The sequence below is a fragment of the Dasypus novemcinctus genome, chromosome 8 (genome assembly GCF_030445035.2).
Source record: "Dasypus novemcinctus isolate mDasNov1 chromosome 8, mDasNov1.1.hap2, whole genome shotgun sequence".
Lineage (NCBI taxonomy): Eukaryota > Metazoa > Chordata > Mammalia > Cingulata > Dasypodidae > Dasypus > Dasypus novemcinctus.
Window position 1 is genome coordinate 128,456,758 of NC_080680.1, and position 15,736 is coordinate 128,472,493.

Consider the following 15,736-nt stretch of genomic DNA (forward strand, 5'->3'; position numbering starts at 1 on the left):
TTCAGAGAACAAAGCCGTCCGGCCCTGCCCCTGCCTGTCGCTCCAAGGTCCGAGCACTGTGTCCGTGGGTCTCACCTGGAGAGCTGGGTGAGGCGAGAACGGCTCAGGCACCCACCTGGGGAAGCGGCCGGGGTCTGTGGAATGTCGGGAGCCTGGGCGGTCAGCCTCTCACAGGCAGGCGAGTGTGATGTGCAGCCAAGGGACGGCCCCCGGGTGCAGTGCCACCAGCCCAGAGGCTGAGGCGCTGATGGCCAGTGGGTGGCCCTGGCCTCGGGACAGGACGGGCGGCACTGCCTTCCCCCTCCTTGCTCCCCCGCAGCCCAGAGCGGCCCAGCAGGAACAGAACGTCCTGGGGCTGGGCGGGGGAAGGGCTACCGCTCCGGCCCCCTCGCAAGCCCCCTGTGGGCGCACCCGCGGGTCCCACTCCCCGCCCCAACGTCCTCTCCCCCACTCCGTCCTCCAGAGACTCCTGCACCCCAGCTTGTCTCTTGCGGGCCGGCTGGAGCGGCTGTGGAGCCCAAGCTGCTGCCCAGGAGAGGTCCCGGGTGGACGCGTGAGCCCACGGAGCTGAGGCCCGGGCGGGATGACATGCTGTCCACACAGGCCTGGACCCCTGGAGGCCCCTGACAGAGGGGCTGGCCCTGCCCGGGCTCTGCAGCCAGTCCCCAAGGCTGGAGGAAAGGCCCAGCCTCCAGTCCCACCTGGGGGCAGTGAGCCTGCTCCCGCACCTCGTCCACACCGCGCCGGGGCTGGGATTTCCCCCCTGAGCCGCCAGGACCCATCCCCTGGGGTTCTGGTCCCACCCACGGCTGTGCCCGAGCCCCGAGGCTCAAAGGGCGGCAGAGCCGTCCAGGCCACGGCGTGAGGCCGGCAGGGGACACCAACGGGAGGGAGGAGCGCCGGCTCGGCACCCGCTCCCCGCTCCCGGCACAAACACAGGAGCCCGGGTCAGTGCACAGAGGAGCCGCACGAGACGGTGCCCGGACGGGAGAGCCTGCGGCCCGAGCTGAGCAGCCCAGTCCACGGGGGAGCACCAAGACCCTCCGGCCCGCAGAGCGCGAGCCCCATCCTGCAGGAAGCGCCGCTGAGACACACACCTGCATCTTAGCAGCTCGCAGCAGCAGGAACGCGTCAGCTCACAGCTGTGGGATGGAGCTCACTGCACTGAAGTCCAGGTTCCCTCTGGAGCTGCGGGGAGATGCCCGCCGTCCCCGCTCCGGCTTCTAGAGGCTTCCGCGCCCTGCATCTTCACAGCGGTCAGCGTCGCTCCCTGATGGCCCCGCTTCCGTCCTCACGTCTCCCTCGACCCAGCAGGAAGGATCCCCTAAGGGGACAGTCGCCCCCTCTCGAGGCCCTTGACGTGATCTGCCTGCCACGTCCCCTTTGCCCGCAGGCGACATGGTCACGGGTCCCGGGACGTCTTGGGGGGGACGTTTTGGTCCCAGCATTGAGGGGAACTCCCAGGTACAGCAGGAGCCCGAGGAAGACGTGTGTGGTGGGGCGGCCTGGCCCCGGCCCCGGCCCCGGCCCTGGCCCTCGCAGGGCGGCAGGGCTGTCTTCCCCCAGCCCTGGGGACCGGCCTGGCACCTCCCCCGCCGGCAGTGGCCCCCTGGGGCCCCCGAGCTCCCGCAGGTGCGACCCCACGGGAGGGGGGCCTTGGGGAGGTGCGGATGTCAGCGGAGGGGGGCACACCCAACCCGGGATGGGCTCCGACCCGCCCCCGGAGGCCTCTGGAGAGGAAGCCGGGAGGGGCAGGAGCTGGACGTCAGGGCACCGCAGACGAGCAACGAGGACATCCCCAGGCAGCCGGAGGCCCAGGGACCCACGGCCTCGGGCAGTCAGACACCAGGCCAGCCGCCGGCCCCCGCGTTCCTGGGCCGGGAAACTGCTGTCGCTCGGCACCCACTGGGGGGTGTTGGCCACGGCAGCCAGGAACCGAGGGGGCCCCCGAGGAGCAGCCCTTCCACCAGCGCCGAGACCGCGCCGGGCTCGCGGCTTTCCCGAGGATGGACCTCGGGGCCGGGGTGGGCAGGCGAGTTCCCAGAAGAGACGCTCCTTCTCTGTCAAAACGCAGCAAGCCGTGCTGGGCCCACCCAGCTCCGCCGCCGAGGGCCGGTCCCTGCCGCGCGTCCCGCCCTGGCCTGCGTGGTCCTTCCGAGGGGGCTGCAGCAGCTCTCGGGAAACAAAGCTTTCCGGCACCGCCGCTTCCCGGTGGGAGCAAGAAGCCCACAGCCTCCCCCTGGAAAGCCGCTCTCCACCCGCCAGTGCAGGCCAAGCACTGTGAGAGAGAAAATTCAACGGTCTCTCCGAGCTGGAGCAGCGCTGTCTCCAGGACACAGTGTTAGGAGTCCGCGCTGGAGCCCCACCCCTCCATGGCCCTTCCCCGGGCCCCCAGCTCCCGCCCCACCAGCCGGTCCACCGGTTTCCTCCTTCCTGCACGCCTTTTTGCCTATGTGAGTGTGTGTGCATGGTGTGTGCGATTGTGTGTAGTTTGCCTTTATTACACAGAAATAGCATCCTAAATATCCTGGCCTACTCTCGGGCAATTGGAGAAGCAAAGTAAATGACAGTGACTTCATTCTAACACAATGAATAATTTTTCGGAAGGAACTTCTTAGTGGTAGAATGCTACTCAATGCATGTAGAAGTGATACAAATTTTTAACCACCAATTTTTAATCACTATCTAAAAACTTATTCAGTCAAGAATCATCATTAGGAAAGCAGATGTGGCTCAAGCAATTGAGCCCCTGTCAACCACTTGGGAGGTCCCGGGTTCGGTTTCCGGTGCTTCCTAGAGAAGAGGAGCAAGATAATAAGTTGGTGCGATGGGCAGGCACGATGAGCTGACACAACAAGATGACGCAACAAAGAGGAAACACAATGAGATACCCAAAAAAGCAGGGAGCTGAAGTGGCTCAAGCAACTGAGCGCCTCTCTCCCACACGTGAGGTCCCAGGTTTGGTTCCCATTTCCTCCTAAAGAGAAGATGAGCAGACAGAGAGCAGACGGCAAGTGCAAATGATGGGGCAAGGGGGAGGGGGGTAAATAAAATAAATATGTTTTAAAAATTGACGAAACACACAGTTAGAAAATAAGACAGGGCACAGGGCATTTGAAAAATGCCAGCAAACGCTTTGCCCTAATTGCCGTTTGTGGAATGCTCCGCCCAAGAGCGGCAGGGTTTGGAAGCGCTCGGGGCACGCTGTCCGAGATAGACCGCAGCAGGGCCTTAAAACAGTCTCAGTAAACGCAAAAGAGCCAAATCACACAAAGCGTGTTCTGGACCGAAACAGAATTGTTCAATGAAATAGTAAAATCTCCACATTTGGGGAATAAGCAAAGCACCTCTGGTAGCCCGCAGGTCCAAGACAAACCCCACGGTATTGGAACGGAACGGAGATTTAAACTGGGATGGGCTGAGCTGTGTCCCGCAGGAGACGTGGCTCAGCCCTGAGCGCCGGCCAGGGAGCGTGGCCTTATTTGAAGTAGGGTCACTGAAGGTGGGATTTGCTGAGATGAGGCCACTGGAGGAGGGTGGGCGCTCGTCCAGACAGGCCTGGGGTCCCGGTAAGTGGAGAGACATGGCTCTCACCGCCCGCCCCAGGGCCGCCTGCCACGCCTCTCCTGAAGCCCCCAAACTGCTGGCCACCTGGCCGCCTTGCAGCGTGGGGTCCACCACTGCTCACCAGCGGCCAGGCCGGCTGTCTTGGGGATCCAGGGGAGGAAGGGGCTGAGCCGGGGCAGGGGCAGCCAGCGACCCCCGGCCCACCCAGCGTGGGCAGCGTGCCCTCATGCCGCTGCGTCCGTGAAGCCCACCCAGGGCGGTGGCTTCCCGCCCAGGAAGGGGAAGGGCAGAGCCTCGACATGACGGTGGGGACAGAAGCCAGCGGTGTGTCATTCTGAGGGTCACCTTCTCAGCCGCTGAGTCACCTGCCGGCAGTGACCGCTAAGGGGCGCTCACGGCACGCCAGGCAGAGCTGCCCTCGAGGTTCGTTCACCTGCGTCAAGAGCTTGTCCCTGCAGGAACTTTTCCGTCTATTTTTATTTTTGCTTTCCAGTCATTTGCTTTCTGCTCTTTATTATTCTCTTTCTGCTGCTTACTTTGGGTCTAATTTACCCTTCATTTCCCAGTTTCTTCAGACTGAAGTTTATGTAATTGACTTGTTTCCTTTTCTAAGATGAGCGGTTTTAGCGCTATAAACACCCCTCTTCTCGCCACCTTAGCTGCATCCCACCATTCTGTTATGGGATGTTTTGTCTTAGTTTACCAGAGCTGCTGTAACAAAACACCGCGGGCGGATGCTGGACATTATATATCCTGCCATGACCCTTTAAATGTACTGGGGGAGAGTAAATTACAATGTAAACTATAACCCATGCGGTGCAGCAGGGCTCCAAAATGTATTCACCAAATGCAATGACTGTGTCACAATGATGAGGGAGGTTGTCGATGTGGGAGGAGTGGGGTGAGGGGGGTGGGGGGCGTATGTGGGGACCTCTTTCATTTTTTAATGTAACATTTTGTGTGATCTATGTATCTTAAAAAAAAAAAGATAATTAAAAAAAACCACCATGGTCTCACTGGCTTAAATGACAGAAATTTATTGTCTCTTGGTTATGGAGACCAGCTGTCCAGTCTGTGTGGTCAGCAGGCCGCGCTTCCTCGTGAGGGGCGGCCGCTCCACGCCTCTGGCCTGGCTTCCACCCAGGGTGCTCCTCGCGTTAAGCAGCCTCACTCAACCTGCACCTGCCTCATGTGGCCTATTTGACAGCAGGGAAGGAAGGGGAGCCCCTGCCCACAGTGTCACGGGGAGGACACGGGGGGGGGACTGGTTTGGGGTCTCCCCACCCGGTCAGCCTGTTCCCCCTTTCCCCTGTCCCTGTGATCATCAAAAATCCCTGTCGTGGCCAGAGCCTAGGCCCAGGCTTCCACACTGCCGTGGCCTCAGGGTGAGGACCTGCCGTGGGGAGCCGTGGTCCCGGGGTCTGGGAGGACCACAAGTCAAGTTCCAAAGGGCAGGGCAGGAGGGCAGCGCTGCCGCTCATGGCCGAATGGTGTCCGCACAGGAGGCTGCGGGGGAGGAGAGGGACGCTGAGGAGGCAGGGGCTGCTCCCCGGGGCCCAGGCCTGGCTTCATCCTTGCCCCCTCCCCACCCAGGGTCCCCAGTGAGACAGAGTGGGCACTCTGTGGCCGCCCGCGCCCGCTCTGTGGGCCTGAGGCCAGGGGTGGGGACGGAGGCTTAGAAGGCTCGCAGCGTCCCTCCCTCCGCCCCGTAGACACGCTCTGGGGGTGCCAGATCCCCGGGGTCGAGCCCTCGCGGCCGCACCGTCTTTGGGAAGAAGGGCCGTGCCGTCGCCCTCCGTGAGCCCCAGGGCCTCAGCCGCATCGACGAACTCCTTCAGGTGCCAGAAGACCGCCTGCTGGTCCCTGCCTGTGCGCGGGAGCCAGGTTCTCAGCGAGGGCTGCCCCGGCCCCCCACATCCCACAGCCCCGAGCGCCGCGGGCAGGGGAGGAACAGAAGCTGCTGGGCGGCCCCGGGGGACAGGGAACGACGTCACCGCCCGGGCCGGGGCTCAGGGCCAGAGCAGCACAAAGGGGACGGTGGTCTGCGCCCACTCCCCACTCGCTGTCATCTGCCCGGACCACCCCCTCCCTCCAAGGCCGGGCCTCCTCCCTGCTGGGCGCCTTCCACCGCCCCCTGCCCAGGCCCGGCTGCCCCTCAGGCCCTGTCAGGAGGGCTTGGCACCTGGACCCTCCCTGCCCCCCTGGTCCTGCCACCCTCAGGGCCGCCCGTGCCCCCGTGGACAGGCCGGCCCTGCCCTCCCCCCACTGTGGACGACTGCCCCCTGCCCCTCCCCACCGGGGACGGGAGGCCCTGTCCATCCTCTCACCTTCCTGGCCCTCCCTCGTCGGCGACCTTCCTTCTCCTCCAGCCCCCCCACGGCCCCTGCCAGGGCCCTCCCCGACAGCCACTGCCCACGCCCCCCCGACAGGCCGCGCCACTCACTGAAGAGCAGCAGGTTCTTGTAGCTCTTGCCCATCCGGCCCACATGCAGGAAGACCACGCCGTGGCTGTAGTCGGTGGACAGCACGCGGAAGTCCTTGACTCCCCTCACTGGAAGAGAGGGCAGCGCGGCTCCGTGGGCGCTGGGGCGCTGCCCCTGCCCAGCTCCGGGCCCCGCAGCACAGCAGGAGGCGGGCGTGCTACCCCCGGCCCCACCCGCCGGGTCCCACGCCCACGTGGGTGCGTGGACCTGCTCCAGGGGCCAAGGCCACCCCAATCCCGACCCACCGGGGCTCGGACAGCAACGTCCGCCGAGAGCCGAGGGTCCTCCCCGGGCCCAGGCCACCTCGGGGTCCGTCCAGCATCCCGACAGCCGGCTGAGCGGCGGGGGCCACGCTGCAGCCCCGGGAGCCCCGAGGGAAGACACCCGCTGAGCGACAAGACGGGCAAGGACGTCCTGGGGACAGACGCGTCGAAGCCAGCCGGGAGCCCAGAGACCCCGGGGCCGCGCGGGGAGGGGCGGGCGCTGCTGCGCAGGCTGCGCCGCGGCACTGCGGGGCTCAGATGCCGCAGCTCTGTCCACAGAAAAGGCTAGCGGCGTTTAGGCGGACGCACTTGACCGCGGCATTTAAAGGAAAGGGAGGCAGCCTGCCCCACCGCGGCCGCGCCTGAGCCCCGCCCCACGACTCAGGCTGCCCGTCCAGCCGCGGCCGCCCTACGCACGCGGGTTCCGGAACACAGCCTTCTTCTTGTCCTTCTTGAGGATGACCGCGTGCGACTGGCAGCCGTGCGACCTGCGGGCGAGCGCCACCTGAGGCCGCCGGGCCGCGCAGGGGCCGGTGCTGCAGCCGCGCCTCCGCCTCGCCTCGCCTCGCCTCGCCTCGCCTCGCCGCGCTCGCCTCAACTCAGGCCCTCCCGCCCCAAATTCTCCTGCCCCCCCCCCGGCGGGCCCCCCCCCGCCGCTAAGCCCCCCGTCCTGAAACCTCTGGATTTGGGGCGAGGACGCGGGGCGGGGCGGTGCCTGCGGAACTTCCAGGCTCCCCCCCACACCCCTTCCCCCAGCCGGGAGCCCCCCGGGGGCCAGCTGTGACCTCCTGGAGCGGAACCCCCCACTGCTGGCAGGGGCCGCCTCCGGGAAGGGCCCGCGAGGGTCTCCGGGACCCCGCCCACACCCGCTCACCTGCTAAAGGCAATGACCAGCTTCAGCTGACCGGCCTTGTGCACCTGCACCAGGGACGCCCCCAGCTTCCTCTTGCTCCTGCCGGGCAGGAGGCCGCGGGCGTTGGTGGCGATCCCCAGGATGTACCAGAACCCTGAAAACTGCAGGGAGGGCCTGGGCCGGTGGGCGGGGGCTGCCAGCGCGCTGCCGCCCCTGCGCCGGCTGCCCCTGCGCCGGCTGCCCCGCTCCCCTCCCCAGGGCCCTCCCGCCGCCAGCCCCAGGCTGCGGCTAGGTGCAGCCTCCGCAGTCTGGCCAGCCGGCCAGGTGCCCACGTCCACTCCCACGGGAACCCTCTGTCCAGCCAGGCCGTCCCCTCATTATTCCAGAACGTGCTGTGCCTTCAGGCCTCTCCCTGCCCCCGAGTACCTCCAGGCCCCCTCTCGGGCTGCACCTGTTTGGGGGCTCAGCCCTGCCTGGCCCCAGCCCCTGTGGCCCACGGTCGCTGCCCCTACGAGCTGCCCCGAGGAGGCGGTCAGGGCCTGCAGCAGAGCCCGGGGCCGGGGACCGGCGGGCAGCCCCCCAGGCCCGGCAGGACCCCACGGCACCCCAGTCTCGGGGCCTCGGGCGCCGCTGTTCCTGGAAAGCTGTCTGGAGACGAGCCGGCGGGCCTCCGCCCTCCCCGCGCCGCGCTGGCCCTCTGCGTCCCCCGCCCGGGCCTTACCTTGTCCCAGTTGAGGTTGTGGGACTCCTCGGGGAACTGGTCGTTAGGCTCCGGCACGGCTGCCGGCACCAGGGCAAAGGCCAGGAGGGGGAGCAGCGGCCCGGGCCTCATGCTCACCCCTCGCAGGCGCCGAGTCCCAGAGCCGGGACGCCGCGCTTAAGTCTTCCTGCGCCCGCCCTGCCGTGGGCGTCGGCCAATCCCCGGGCGCCCACGTCCGGCCGGGGGGTGGGGGTGGGGTGCCGGGGGCGCTGGCCTGGGCTCTGGCCCCGGACCCTGGAGGGTGAGGCCACCGCAGGGGTGGACGCCCCGCTGAGCTCTCCCGCCAGCCGCGGGGGCGCGGGGTCCGAAGCCCCTCGGGCCCACCCTCTCCAGGCAGCTCCCTGTCCTGGAACCTTCTGGAGAGAGGCACAATGGGATCCTGGACACAGCCCGCGTGAGCCTCGCCTGCCCCACGCACGGAACTGGGACGCTCCCTGGCCCTGGGGTGCGGGAGGGTGGAAACCACCTGCGGGGACCTGGCGCACAGTGGTGCTCAATAGATGCTGCTTCTATTGTGGCGAAACGTGCGTAACATGAAACCAGCCGTGTCAGCCCTTTTAAAGTGCGCGGTCACAGCCGCCGCCTCCGCCGGCTCGGGAACAACCCGGACGCTGTTTGGAGGCCAAACAAAATAAAAAGGTTCAAACGCTTGGCAGGAGAACCCCCGAGCCACCCCCGGAACTGCAGTCGAGGCCAGGAGAGGCCGCCCACCGCCCAGGTCCTTGCGTGGTCGTGCTCCCCCGACCCTGTTTTCAGGGTCCCTCTGGGGACTTTATAGAAGGGCGAGTGTCGTCCGCGGCCTTGGGGACTGGCTTTCCCCATGGCATCGCTGAGAGTCACGCACGGGCTCACAGGCCGCTGCGGTGTAATCATTTTAATGGCTTTGTGCTCTTGTTGTGTGGTGGTGCCTCGGTTTACCTGCCCTGCCGCCCGTTAGCTGGCACTCTGCTCCCAGGCCTTGCTGGGAACATTCTCGTGCGCATCTCTGAACACGCGATGTCCTCTCGGGTACACCCCTGGCCGCAGAACTGCCGGCCAAAGGGCCACGAACAAAGTGGGGCTGCTGGTGGGAAGGCCGCCCGCTGTCCATGGCCCCTCTCGCCTTCTCGGCTCCTCTGGGATGGCTGGGCGGAGCGGGGGCGGGGGTGCCCTCTGCATCGTGGCCCGAGGGTGGGCCGAGGAGCAGCCCGTGTCCCCCGACGGTGGGACGCCTGCAGCGCGGCACTAGGGCGAGCCGTGGCGCCACCGCCCGTGGAACTCGGGCCTCCCCCGTGGGCCGAGCGGGAAGAGCTCAGAGGCTCGGGGCGGGAAGGGGGGCCCAGCCCTCTGCCCAGCAGGCCTCCCCGACGCCCGACCCCGGGACTGCCCGCGTGGAGTGAGTGGCCAGAGCATCCATGCAGCGTGCTGCGCGCCGCAGGACGCCCAGGCCTGGCTGAAGTTGGCCGAAGCATCAGCTGCAGGTGGAAGCTAGACCTAGGGGGGCGCAGGCTCGGGGTCCTCCCCCACCACCCCCCGCTAAGCTGCAGCGTCCCCCGACACAGGGCCACCCCCCCACACCCACAGGGAACCCACAGCCTCGGGGCCGCTGAGCCTAGGGCCCGTGTGGGCACACACCTGAGAGCTGTGGGTGTACATGTGGGCAGGCGTGCCCTCACCTCCCCGCAAGCCAGCAGCAGCTGCACCCCACTTTCTTCCTGGACCTCACTGGGGCTCCCAGAACACAAGGGCGTAAACAGAGCGGGCCCTCTGGAGCTGGTCAAGGCCGCCCCTGCCCTGTGGCCACAAGAGTCCAGCCCAGGCAAAACCAGGGACCCGGTTGGCACTGGCGCCCACCTTCTCAGCCAACCTCTGCCCAAAAAGCGCCCAGCCCTCCCACCAGCCTCCCTCCAGCCCGGGAGAGCACCGCCCGCCCCGCGCTGGCCCTGAGAAGGTGCGCCCGCCCGTCCGTCCCTGCCCACTGCCCTCCCGGGCCCGGCTGGCACACGGTCAAGCTACTCAGACACGGCAGTGGAGTCGCTTTATTCAGAGTCCAAGCGCCAGCCCCGGGAGCTGCAGGCCCAGTGCTCGCAGCCGAGGGAGGGGGTCCCGGCCAGGCAGGCGGCCACGCTGCGGTCACTGAAACCCAGATGAGCATGAGGGGCCTGGCGCTCTCCCCGAGCCCAGGGAGGATCTGCCCGGGACTCCGCACAACGGCCCATGGGGAGGGGCGCAGCCTCCTGCCCACCGGAGAGCAGGGGTCTCCCCAGCCCCACCCGGCTGTGTGCGGAGGTGGCTTACCTGGAGGACCCGGTGTGCACAGGTGACTAGAAGGGGAAGGGGCCGCGTCAGCCCTGGGCCCAGTGCCTGCAGGCCTGGTGGGGGGGGGTTGCCGGGACCAGCAGCAGCCAGGACCCCCCGCTGGGTGCCCCGCCACAGCCCCCGCCTCTGGGGCCCCACGTGGTGGCTGCGCACTCACGGTCCTTCTGCAGCCTGGCCTGCTGCTGGGACCGGTAGCCCAGGGCCTTGCTCCACCTGGAGAAGAGGCGCACGGCCTCCGGGCTGGCCACGTGCGTCCGGCCTGTGTGCAGGGAGCAGGGGGCCGATGAGAGCGGCTCCCGACAGCCCCAGGGCCCGCCACGGACAGCAGGAGGGGCTTCGTCCTCCTGCGGCCCCCCACGGCCCCCACCGGCCCCCCCGCAGGGCCTCCTCTCCTCAGGGAGGGCAGGGGTGGGAGGGAGGCAGGGGCGCTCTGTGTGATCCTGTGCGGGGACAGGGTCCGTGGGAAGTGGGAGGCGGGAGCAGGAGACCACCTGCCGGGCCCTCCCCGCTCAGTCCTGCCCCTTGGGGCTCCAGGAGGCCACTGCCCCGAGCCCTGGCTGGCCCCAGACTTTCTGAAGACACTGCACCACGGCCTGGCTGCAGCTGGCAGGGAGGGCAGCCCCTGGTCCCCGGTCACCAGGGGTCCCATGGCCCCGCGCCCGCCTGCAGTCCACCCCACAGCCCCGCCCAGAGCCAGGCACCAGGGGTCCCGTGGCCCCCTGCCCGCCCGTGGCCCACCCCGCGGCTCCCCCAGAGCCGGGCACCAGGGGTCCCATGTGGCCCCCCGCCTGCCTGCAGCCCACCCTGCGGCCCCCCGGAGCCGGGCACCAGGGGTCCCGTGGCCCCCTGCCGGCCCACGGCCCACCCCGCGGCTTCCCCGGAGCCAGGCACCAGGGGTCCCGTGGCCCTGTGCCCACCCGTGGCCCACCCCGCGGCTCCCCCAGAGCTGGGCACCAGGGGTCCCATGTGGCCCCCCGCCTGCCTGCAGCCCACCCTGTGGCGCCCCGGAGCCAGGCACCAGGGGTCCCGTGGCCCCTGCCCGCCCGCGGCCCACCCCACGGCCCCCCCGGAGCCGGGCACCAGGGGTCCCGTGGCCCCGCGCCCGCCCGCGGCCCACCCCACGGCCCCCCCGGAGCCGGGCACCAGGGGTCCCGTGGCCGCGCGCCCGCCCGCCCGCGGCCCACGCACTGTACAGCTCCACGGTGTTGAAGGGCTCGCCGCCCAGCTCCAGCTGGGTGAAGACGATGGCGTAGTCCTGGAAGTTGGTGCCCAGCACCCGGAACTCCAGCACGCCCAGGGCTGCAAGACCGACAGCTGGAGCCCCGGGGAGCACGGGGCTGTCTCGGGGCGGGAGCCTGCGAGCCCCGGGCCTGTCCCCCGTCCCTGGCCCCCAGAGCTGCTGCGAAGCAGGTGCTTGGCCAACAACGGACGGGGCAGAAGAACGGATGGACCGACAGACGGGCCTGCCTGATCATCCTGGGGAGCCCGGGAGAGCTGGCTGCTCTTCCCCGACTCGCCCCGGGGGAGCAGACAGCTCTGGCCGGGTGCCCGCCCTCAGTCGACGTCGGGGACACCCAGAGCCGGGGACCTGGCGGGCCGCCAGCCTCAGAGCCGGGGCAAGGCCGGCGCCCAGGGCTTGGGGCTCGGCGCTGCACGCTCTGCCCAGGTTGGGCAGCAGACCTCTGACCTCATGGAGAGCTGCGCCGAAGTGCCGGGCATGGGCAGCCCACACCTCCCGCTGGCCCTGGCCCCGCCCGCAGGGCCTGGGGGCACCACCAGGGACAGAGGGCCAGGGCGTCCGGTGCCGGGCCCAGGCCTCCGGGCAGTGCAGGGGACGCCCAGGCCTCCGGGCAGTGCGGGGGGCGCCCAGGCCTCAGGGGACGCCCAGGCCTCCGGGCAGTGCGGGGACACCCAGGCCTCCAGGCAGTGCGGGGGCGCCCAGGCCTCCGGGCAGTCGGGGGGGGCGCCCAGGCCTCCGGGCAGTGCGGGGGCGCCCAGGCCTCCGGGCAGCGGGGGGGGCGCCCAGGCCTCCGGGCAGCGCAGGGGGCACCCAGGCCTCCGGGCAGTGGAGGGGCACCCAGGTCTCCGGACAGTGCAGGGGCGCCCAGGCCTCCGGGCAGCGGGGGGGGCACCCAGGCCTCCGGGCAGTGCGGGGGCGCCCAGGCCTCAGGGGGCGCCCAGGCCTCCGGGCAGTGCGGGGGCGCCCAGGCCTCAGGGGGCGCCCAGGCCTCCAGGCAGTGCGGGGGACACCCAGGCCTCAGGGGACGCCCAGGCCTCCAGGCAGTGCGGGGGACACCCAGGCCTCAGGGGGCGCCCAGGCCTCAGGGGGCGCCCAGGCCTCCAGGCAGTGCGGGGGACACCCAGGCCTCAGGGGACGCCCAGGCCTCCAGGCAGTGCGGGGGACACCCAGGCCTCAGGGGACGCCCAGGCCTCCAGGCAGTGCGGGGGACACCCAGGCCTCAGGGGACGCCCAGGCCTCCAGGCAGTGCGGGGGACACCCAGGCCTCAGGGAGCGCCCAGGCCTCCGGGCAGTGCGGGGGCGCCCAGGCCTCAGGGGGCGCCCAGGCCTCCAGGCAGTGCGGGGGACACCCAGGCCTCAGGGGGCGCCCAGGCCTCCGGGCAGTGCGGGGGACACCCAGGCCTCAGGGGGCGCCCAGGCCTCCGGGCAGTGCGGGGGACGCCCAGGCCTCAGGGGACGCCCAGGCCTCCGGGCAGTGCGGGGGACGCCCAGGCCTCAGGGGGCGCCCAGGCCTCCGGGCAGTGCGGGGGACGGCGCCGACGGCCCTGCCTGGGCTCCCAGGCGTCCCACTCACAGGGATTCTCGAAGACCCATCTGGAGTTTTGCTTCAGCAGCTCCACAACCGTCTGGCTGCACCCCTCCAGCCTGGGGAGGGGAGGCGTCACTCGGAGGGCCGGCCTGCTGGGGGAGCGCGGCCTCCTCCCCAGGCGTCGGGGTGGGACGAGGTCCCCAGCGCGGGACCCGGGGGGCTGGCAGCTGCCGGCAGTTGAGACAAGCAGCCCCCAGGGTCCTGGCAGCCTGGCAGGAAGCCCCCAGGCAGGAAGCCCCCCAGGCAGGAAGCCCCTCACAGGAAGCCCCCAGGCAGGAAGCCCCCACAGGAAGCCCCCACAGGAAGCCCGCACAGGAAGCCCCCACAGGAAGCCCGCACAGGAAGCCCCCAGGCAGGAAGCCCCCAGGCAGGAAGCCCCCACAGGAAGCCCCACAGGAAGCCCCAAGGCAGGAAGCCCCCACAGGAAGCCCCCACAGGAAGCCCCCCAGGCAGGAAGCCCCCACAGGAAGCCCCCCACAGGAAGCCCCCACAGGAAGCCCCCCAGGCAGGAAGCCCCCACAGGAAGCCCCCCACAGGAAGCCCCCACAGGAAGCCCCCAGGCAGGAAGCCCCCACAGGGAGCCCCCACAGGAAGCCCCCAGGCAGGAAGCCCCCCAGGCAGGAAGCCCCCACAGGAAGCCCCCACAGGAAGCCCGCACAGGAAGCCCCCCCAGGAAGCCTCCCACAGAAAGCCCCCATAGGAAGTCCCCAGGCAGGAAGCCCCCCACAAGAAGAAGTCCCCCACAGGAAGCCCCCAGGCAGGAAGCCCCCACAGGAAGTCCCCAGGCAGGAAGCCCCCAGGCAGGAAGCCCCCAGGCAGGAAGCCCCCCACAAGAAGACCCCACAGGAAGCCCCCACAAGAAGCCCCCAGGCAGGAATTCCCCCACAGGAAGCCCCCAGGCAGGAAGCCCCCACAGGAAGCCCCCACAGGAAGCCCCCAGGCAGGAAGCCCCCAGGCAGGAAGCCCCCCAGGCAGGAAGCCCCCACAGGAAGCCCCCAGGCAGGAAGCCCCACAGGAAGCCCCTCACAGGAAGCCCCCAGGCAGGAAGCCCCCCACAAGAAGACCCCACAGGAAGCCCCCACAGGAAGCCCCCCAGGCAGGAAGCCCCACAGGAAGCCCCCAGGCAGGAAGCCCCCACAGGAAGCCCCCAGGCAGGAAGCCCCACAGGAAGCCCCTCACAGGAAGCCCCCAGGCAGGAAGCCCCCCACAAGAAGACCCCACAGGAAGCCCCCACAGGAAGCCCCCCAGGCAGGAAGCCCCACAGGAAGCCCCCAGGCAGGAAGCCCCCACAGGAAGCCCCCAGGCAGGAAGCCCCCCACAGGAAGCCCCCACAGGAAGCCCCAGGCAGTCCCCCGGGGTGTGCTGTGGCGCCCGCACAGGCTGCTCGCGGGTCCAGGCCGCCGACACCATGTGGGGCGGGTGGACAAGCTGCCCGCGGCCGCAGCCTCGGGGTCTGCCTCCCGAGGAACCGGCCACGCTGGCCGGAGGCCTCGCTTCAACACTGGACACCAGGGAGACGCGCGCAGAGGAGGGGCTCTCCGCTTCCAGCCGACCAGGGCCCGACGCCCAGCCGGGGGCCGAGGGGGGTGGACGCGGCGCCGGGAGGCGGGGCCCGAGCCGAGGGCCGGCAGCGGGCATGGGGCCCCGAGCCCAGCCCGGGAGCCTGTGCGGCCTCCGCGGGGCCCCTGGCCTGGGCCGGTGACGCACTCCCCTGGCGCGGGAACCCACGCCCCCCGCCCCGCCCGCCCACACTCACCCGCTCCGCGAGGACAGCACTTTCAAGTTGTTTTCTGGGGTGAGGGTCACCAGGACCCCCTGAACGCTCTTCGTGGCCTTCTCCACCACAAAGCCCTTTTCACGGGACGCCACGGCGAGCACATACCAGGGCCCAAGAAGCTGGCAGGGGCGGAGGTGAGGGCAGGGCTGCCCGGCTCCCTGGGCACCCCCGACGGCCACGGCCCAGGGTCCCTGGGGTCCTGGGCCACCCCCCGGCCCCCACGGCCACGCAGGTCTGGGCCGTGCTGCAGGCGGTACCTGCTTGGGGTCCAGCCGTCCCAGCCACACCGCCCGGACCCCGGACACCACAGCCACAGCCAGCAGGACAGTCAGCAGCGCAGCCCTCATGCTTCCAGGGATCCCCACGGCGCACACCTGCAGGGCCCGAGGTCGTGTGGGCTCCGCCCCGGGAGGCCCGCTAATATGGCCCTGCGCACCTCGCCGTGGGTGGCCACTGATGGCCATCGGCCCCGGGGAGTCTCTCTGGCAAGGGCTGAAACCACAACGGAGGCAGTTTGCGGTGACCACGGCCCGGCCTGATGCCACAGAACCGAGACGCAGGCCCTGGGAAGGGGTGGGGGGTGGAGTGTGCAGAGCCCCTGCAGGGCGGGCTGCTCTGAGCTGCCTCCCCCTCAGGGTCCCCAGGCACAGGAGTGAGACCCGGGACCCCCCCAGAGACCCAGGCTCTCGCGCGCCACTCCGGGGAGGAGGGAGGGATGACCCCCAGCTCTGCTCCTGCCCGCCCCCTGCTGCGGCCTCTGCCCACCGCTTGGTGCCGCCGGGACGTCCTGTTCCCGCCCCCTCTCTTGCTCAGCCAGACCTGCCCACACCTGGGCCTGCTCCAGCCGCCGCTCCGCTCTCCGGCCTGGACCCCGGGGGGGGGGGGGGCTGCTCCGAGACCCTCGGGA

At 69.7% G+C, this 15,736-nt stretch overlaps 2 protein-coding genes across 2 annotated transcripts; both read right to left on the reverse strand.

Annotated features, from left to right (window-relative positions):
- Positions 1–4,580: 4,580 nt before the first annotated feature.
- On the reverse strand, positions 4,581–8,066 carry LCN10 (lipocalin 10). The gene is made up of 6 exons (XM_058301391.2): positions 7,888–8,066; positions 7,188–7,327; positions 6,731–6,801; positions 6,011–6,118; positions 5,330–5,434; positions 4,581–5,073 (listed from the first exon to the last, which is right to left on the reverse strand). Exons 1-6 carry the CDS (start codon positions 7,996–7,998, stop codon positions 5,045–5,047), a joined length of 564 nt encoding a protein of 187 aa, XP_058157374.1. The 5' UTR covers positions 7,999–8,066; the 3' UTR covers positions 4,581–5,044.
- Positions 8,067–8,859: 793 nt separating this feature from the next.
- LCN6 (lipocalin 6) lies at positions 8,860–15,176 on the reverse strand. Its single transcript, XM_071216549.1, has 7 exons — positions 15,087–15,176; positions 14,809–14,948; positions 13,038–13,108; positions 11,413–11,523; positions 10,382–10,483; positions 10,204–10,229; positions 8,860–9,150 (listed from the first exon to the last, which is right to left on the reverse strand). The coding sequence occupies exons 1-7, from the start codon at positions 15,174–15,176 to the stop codon at positions 8,860–8,862; spliced, it is 831 nt and encodes a 276-aa protein (XP_071072650.1).
- Between the last annotated feature and the right edge of the window lie 560 nt (positions 15,177–15,736).